The sequence below is a fragment of the Xiphias gladius genome, chromosome 19 (assembly GCF_016859285.1).
Source record: "Xiphias gladius isolate SHS-SW01 ecotype Sanya breed wild chromosome 19, ASM1685928v1, whole genome shotgun sequence".
NCBI classification, from domain to species: Eukaryota; Metazoa; Chordata; class Actinopteri; order Istiophoriformes; family Xiphiidae; genus Xiphias; species Xiphias gladius.
In genome coordinates, this window is record NC_053418.1 from 4,437,417 (window position 1) to 4,444,790 (window position 7,374).

The 7,374-nt window shown below is 39.5% G+C and overlaps 1 protein-coding gene across 2 annotated transcripts in view; it reads right to left on the reverse strand.

Moving 5' to 3' along the window:
• The window catches only part of dmrt1 (doublesex and mab-3 related transcription factor 1), a 32,059-nt gene extending 28,987 nt beyond the window's left edge, over positions 1–3,072 (reverse strand). For both annotated transcript variants that reach the window (XM_040155598.1, XM_040155597.1), the window contains exons 1-2: positions 2,670–3,072; positions 703–877 (exon numbers count right to left, since the gene is read on the reverse strand). In XM_040155598.1, coding sequence (XP_040011532.1) covers positions 703–877; positions 2,670–2,888 — 394 coding nt within the window. In that variant the 5' untranslated portion in view covers positions 2,889–3,072. The remainder of the gene's footprint in view (positions 1–702; positions 878–2,669) is intronic.
• Between the last annotated feature and the right edge of the window lie 4,302 nt (positions 3,073–7,374).

Genomic DNA, 7,374 nt, shown 5'->3' on the forward strand with positions numbered 1-7,374 from the left:
GGAAAGTGATTAAAAAAAAAAAAAAAAACTGGATCCACCCCTTTAAACTATTAATCAATCAATTAATTGTTGATTATTTTCTGTCGGCTATCGGCTGGCTAACTGTTTAATCAACTAACTTTTTCAGCTTTACTTATAATTGTTTTTAAAATGAAAACTTAAAAATGAAAATGACTTGAAACTATCGATTATAGCCAAAGCATTGATATTTTAAATGATTAGGGCTTTGAAATAAAATCGGACTTAAGACCCGATTGTGAATTTATACAGGTTATGTACTGATTTCACTTTTTCATACAACATCAACCCTCACCACCACTGAGACGCAAAACAAACTATGACTGCAATGAATGGGTAGACAAGTTATTTTTTTTAATTATTTTGAATTTGTGTGTTTCGTTAGTTAACATTACGCACAACCATACACCTTTTCTTCATTTTAGCCTTCAACAGCTGTTTTCCGTGTTTTTTCCACGTGAATGTATTGTGGCAGATGCTACATGTTTACAATCATGTGCATACTCACTATACTTTATGTATTAATAATTTTATGTTACCAAATATTTTTTCCATACTTTCCAGAGCTGTTGTTTGGACAAAGTGACTTAGCGGTGCAGATGTAGAATCAGTTGTGGGCTAGCGCTGTGACACATGAGAGGGCGTGGTGGGACAGTGGGCGAATAACGGTCGGCAACACCTCACCTGTGACGGCAAGAGAAGAGTTGCAGGTGCTGGTAGGTGTCAAGGAGCGTCCATCCACAGAGAACAGGCAGTCTGCTCCAGCTTCATTCTTTACCATTACCTCAGGGCCGGACAGAGTCACCGGACTACAAATCCCAAGCTCCTCCTCCTGAGCCTGCTGCCTCCTCAAGGCGACCTGGAGGGGAGGAAAGGAAAGGCCTGATAAGGGACTGTTTGGCAGAAAACAAACCGTTTCTTCAGGGTCTACTGACTTTGCAGTACAGACTCAGTATCTGCTTGCGACAAAATAATAACTAGACACAATTAGAAAATGATCACACCGATTGTACAAAGATAATTCATCGATGTAACACGAGAAAACTGCGTGAATACACTGTAGGCTGTAGGCCTTGCCCACTATACTGACTCATATATATATATATACTCATATATTTTTTTCGCAAAGAAATACAGTACCACTATCAAAAAATATCATTTGACTCATAGATTGCTGACTGGAACTTTTTAAAATCAATGGTTAACAATTATTGTCCTTTAATCTTACCCGATTAATCGTTTAAGTATATTAATGTCTGAAAATAGTGAAAAAAATGTCCATCGCTGTCTATCAAAGTCCAAGATGACGTCTTCAAATGTCGTTTTTTACGACCAACAATCCAAAACCCAAATATATTCAATTCACAGTTCTATAAAATAAGAGAAAAACAGGACTTTAGAGGCTGAAAACAGCTATTTTGTGGCATTTTTGCTTGAAAAATTACTTAATTAATCAATTATGAAAATATAAAACTGATGCCATGTTCACGTCATGATTTTGCTGTGTCTACCAATACAACACTGCATTATTCACTACAGGTGTGAAATAAACTACACTTAGAAAGACATAAGTGACAAAACACTTATTAGAGCTTATTTACCAGGTGCTGTGACTGTGCACACTCAGAGTTAAGAGTTAGTTCCAGAGCTGAAACTGTTAGTCAACGAATCGATTAGTCGGCAAGCAGAAAATCTGACCGCAAATATTTTGACCAGCGTGTCACTGTTTGAGTCGTTTTTCAAGCAGAAAGCTCCAAACATTTTCTGATACCGGCTTATTCAATGCGAGTACCAGCTGCTTTTATCTATCTATCAGTGTGTTTGCTACATGCCATGGTTTTAAAAATGCATAGTTTAGAGCTGCAATTAGTAGAAATTTATCAGCAAGTATTTTCATAATCGTTTTAGCCATTTTTTAAAGCAAAAATTCCAAATATTTCACTGTTCCCGCTTCTCAAACGTGAGGATTTGATGCATTACTTTGTTGCACATTGTAGTAAACTGAATTTTGTCACAGTGGGCTGTTTGTTAAATGATTAAATGCATTTTTTTCATTATCCTCTGACATCTTATGAACAAAACAAGTAACTGATCCTTGAAGAAAATCATCCACAGATCAATCGACGATGAAAACAATGTTGTTGTTGATGTTGTTGTATCTAAAATGACTGTTTTGCAAACCCCCAAAAATGTTACTTCAAGCTACAAAGTACGAAGTTACAATGTAAATGCGGACAAAAGATGAAAACGTGGCTGTTTTATATACTGTAGCCTACTTGTCAACTATTTTCTATTAATAAACTGTCTTTTGAGTGCAACAAGTGTAACAAAATACACACGAAACATCCCTAAAAACGCATATTATTTTTTTATAAAGTCAAGCTAGCTCAGTATGAACTAAGCTATGGGTAGGTTGATGTTTTTGCCTCTGTTTGTACACAAATGAAAAAAATGAGGAAAAAACAAACCAAAGTAAACTTGTCCACAGCGGAAAGTAAAAGTAAAAGATTAATTTCCAGTCAGTCACATGTCGTGTTTCAGGTTTCACACGGCGGAAACGGTTGAACTTCGCGCCGGGATTTGGCGTCTTTGCGGGCATCGCTCTCGGCTCAGCCCGAGCTAGCCGCCCTAGCAGGTGAAATAACGGTTACCTGGGCCGCCATGACTCTCTGCCTCTCGGCTATCAGTTTACACTTGGGGCACTGGCAGTCCCTCCAGTTGCAGAAGCGCTTGTGTCCCTTCAGAGGGGACACGTAGCCGTGGTTCCTACAGCGGGAGCACTTGGGCATCCTGGGGGGTTTCTGGCCTTTGGATGGGGAGAGAGGTCCGCTGCACTCCGGCACCTGCCTGCTCTGCTTGTCCTTGCTCATGGCTGCTGGAAAATGAAACAACAGCAACGACAACAACAACAACAACAAGAAGAAGCCTGATGCGAACCCAGGGAGCGACAACGGTCAAGGCTTTGGCTACTGTGTTTGAGTTTGCCCCAGCAAGCTCGGCCGGTTAAAGCCTGTACTGGTGCCAGGCTGGAGGCTATAAGGTCACCGTCCCTCCCCGCCCTGCTCCTCCTGCTGCTGCTGCTGCGATCTTTTTTTTTTTTCTTTTTTTTCTAAAAGCGTGGGACTTTCCCCAAACTCTAGTGGGAGGAAAACAAGCTGGAAGTGGGGGAGACACCTGGCCGGACAGTGGCATCACTCCGCTGCACTTTGATTTGTTTTTCCACACTTGAATCATTATTAAAAGCGTATTCCTCGCACTTTATCCAAAACCCATTGCCTCCACTGAGGTTTGCTGGGCCCCTATTGACCCCAGTCACCCGGAAACCAGCCAGTAGTCTAGAGCTGAAATGATAAGTTGATTAATCAGATAGTCAACTGGCAGAAAATTAAATGGCAACAATTTTGATAACTGGAGTAACTAAAGTAATTTTTTAAGCAAAAACGCAAAACAATTCACTGGTACCAGCTTCCGAAAATGTAAATATTTGCTAGTTTAACAGGTTTCCATAACAGTAAACTACATTTTTTTTTGTTTTTTTGACTGGTGGTCAGAAAAAAAGCAACTGAAGCGCTATTTGAATACGTTAACCTGGGCTCCAGGGAGTTATGATGGGCATTTTTTCACTGTTTTCTGTCATTTTATACGCTGATCGATCAGATGATGTTTTGCCTGATGTATTGAAAATGAAAATAATTGTTGGTTGCAGCCTTACAGCTCTCCTGTGGTGGAATAATACGACCTTGCCTCAGGTTTTCTGCATGTTAATGACTTGAAACACTGATAAAATTTAAGCGTTTTGATAAAACACAACTTTACATCAAATGAGCTCAATATAAACCGAAAGAGTGAAAGTCTTAGAGCTAAATTTTCGACACAGGTTCCCTCTAAAAGTCCAGGACTACAAAGATGGAGACTGGAGGACCCGACACAGTTGGTGTACCCATTCAGTCGTGCAAATTTCCAACAAATATGCATTTAATTAAGTTATGGAGACACAAATTATATGGAGTAAAGATGGGGCTTTCGGGGGCACTGGGGCCCCTGGGCCAGAACAAATGCAGCCTCAGTGGGCCCCCTTTCCCTTTTGATACATCCATTGTCACGCCTGTACAGATAACTGAATCAACAAGTAAACACGTGCATCCATGGTGGTTGTTAAGTAATTGCTGGTTAATCAGTCATGAAATGTTTAAAACAAATTGAAGAAAGCTTTAACCTTGGGGACGTGGAACGTTATAGTACATTACTTCTGTCATAACTTTGTAGGTCTTCATTATGGCAAAAATATTATTGTGACAATGGTGGTAAACCATCTCACTTGGGCCCCTGCACTGAGAAAGCATCACTGTAATACTGAATTTCATGATAAAATACAACTGAATAAGGCTTCATTTGCAGAATGAAAGTGAATTACCTACTGGCTACTGCCAACCCAATGTGCTGCAACATACAGTAGAGGCTGAATAATAAAACTTCAATAATAAAGTCTAAGTTACTCAGCTTTCCTGATGCTGCTGAAGGTTTATTTTCATCAGTAATGTTTGTAAGCGCAATAGCAAAACACGTCACGAGTTCAGCTTGTCTGATGAGGTCAGTAACACGGAAACAAGCTGATCGTGGACCTGCAGCTGATCCGCTTTCTGCGGCTCTCTGTCAGACTGAAGCCAGTGCTGCTTAAATTTATCGGCAAGCTTAAATCTTTAGCTGACTCTAGCTACCCAGCCACGTCATAAACCGATATGGAACAGTTCTGAAACGCTGCCAGCAATTTGCGTTGACATGATTGCTTAAAAGTTTACCTGAAGTCCTTAGTATCAGCATCAGAGGCGTAACCGCGTTTGTGGATGAAATGACAAGCCCTGACATTGGTTTAGCTAACAATAGCCCGTCAAACTATTTATATAGCAAGCAGTAAAAGTGTAGTGATAATGTTAATGATGTAAAAGCTTTTAATCTTAGGCTTTTTCAGAGCAAAGGATTGCCCATATTTAGTGGATTCTCACTACCTTATCTGTATTCTACTTTGACTTAATGTGGACTGCTCTGACTCACAGTGTTGAGTCGTGACGGATTCATGAAGACTTGATTTCAGCAGTTAGAGACCAGGGGAGTACCGAACAAGTGAGTCAGACTTTTCCCAACCCCTTTCATGTCTGTGAACCAGTGGAGGTGATCAAATAGTCATTTCACCGCCGCCATTATGTTTCTGATTTTGAACTCCCAGCTCTGATTCGCACTTGGTTTTCCTTCGGTCCGTCATCCTATGAGAAAGATAAATATCAGAATAGACATACATCTCTATTATTTATTTATTTATTTTTTGGGGGAAACTAGCATTTCATATCTGCAATTGTTTTTACATTTCACATCAAAATTGTCAGTACAATGGTAATCTAGCAAGTATAACATATGCACAAGCATTAGATTCAACAGTTTTTTGACAGGTCAGCTCAGTTGGTCAGAGATTAATTAATGCAAAAGCTGTTCGATTCTAAACGAAGACAATTAATCAGTAAACCCATTAACTGCCCATTACCTTATTATTTTGTGATTTGTAAATTTCTTTAATTCTATCCCTTAGGCTGTTCATTTGAATCATTTATAGTCGGGCCATGCTATGATGCATTCTTGGCCAGGTTTACAATGTACTAGATCTTTGGTCTCAGGGGGAATAAACTTTATTGAAAGAAAGCAAAATGTACAACTAATTAAAAATTCTCAATCTATAACCTGCACACACCATCTTGTCCACCATTTACAAATCTTGCTGTAACATGACACCGCACAGTGTTAAATGGCTTAATGGGAATTAAAATGGTTGTAAACATCTGGCTACTTCCCTGGACAAAATAGGATGCTTGCAGATTTAGAGGACTACTCTCTGAGTTAACTTTATCTCCATTCCCGTTGTCCCTCCTCTGGGCTTTCACTGGGTCCGAGGTGATGGGCCCCAGGGAAGTTTGTTAGGTGTCAAATTTAACCTCCTAACTCCAAAACTGAAAACACACACACAAACACACACACACACTAACAAAAAAACTGTGGCTCCTGAGACAGATTTCTCTCTGAGTTGTGTGGTGAATAAATGAATGTTGCTTAGTTTAATTTGTTCGACTTGACTGCAACTGAATTACTCTTGATGCTGATTAGTGCCCCTGATTAAACATCACTGTACCTCCCTACAGCAGCTGCTGTGGTCTTTGTTACTCAGTTTATAACAGCCAGTAGCATTACTGTGATATTCCCCCTGGGCCTGTAGTTTTGCTCTAATATCTGAGTAGCGCCCTATTTATTGTAGCTCTTGTTTCATCACTGCTCATAGGCTACACGGTAAATTAATTTACCAGGCTTGACTGAGCTGAAACTGAATTAACCTCCACGCCGGTCAGTCAGTCAGCCGAGTGGATTTATAGGCAGGGAGTGAAGCGAGGTGAAACACACAGGCACCCAATTAAAATTCAAATGGAGCCAAATGGAGGAGGGATGAAAAGTTACCAATTAAAAACCAGGCATTTACACGGCACTGAATCACCCGGTCAAGTCAAATAAATGCTACACGTCGTTGGCTCAGGTCCTGGTACTGTTAGATAACCAGAAGCAGGGTTTAATTGCCTCTATAGCATAAGATAATAATGATAGACTATAATGCAGTGATAAAGTATGCAATTTAACACATCTAACAATTAGTCTGACTCCTCTCCAAGCACGCCCAGTAACAGGTTGTAGAGTGAAGCAGCAGACAAACATGAATATGTATGAGAATATGAGGTTTTTCTCTCAATAGCTGACATCTAATGACACGAAAAAAAATTTGAAAAAAGAAAATTTTCATTATGCAAAGAAGAAAAATTTAGCTTTTTTTTTTTTTTTCTGCAGGCACAGTATCAAACAACCAGGCTTTTTTTTTTTTTTTTTTTTTGTAATACTGGATCACACCACCCGAGGGAGCCATTGACATGGAAATAATCCGAAGGGTAGAGGGGGCCAGAGGTCATGGCCCCACTGCTGGGTAGGTCTGATGATTTTCCTAGTATCTAATAGTAGATAAACTCAGAGTCAAACGACATGGGTGTATTTTGATGGTGATAAAATGACATACTAAACTTTATTGTGTAGTATATTCTAATTTAACTCAGTGTACCAGCAGTGGTGGAAGATTTATTTATATCGTTTACTTAAGTAAAAGTAGCAGGACTTCATTACAAATATACTCCATAACAAGCAAGCAAGTTCAGGCTTCAAAATGTTACTGAAGAGAAAGAACAAAAGCATTGGCAAGAAAATGTACTTAAAGTATCAAAAGTAAAAGCACTCATTATGCAGACTGGCCCTTGTCAGTGCTTTATTATTATATTA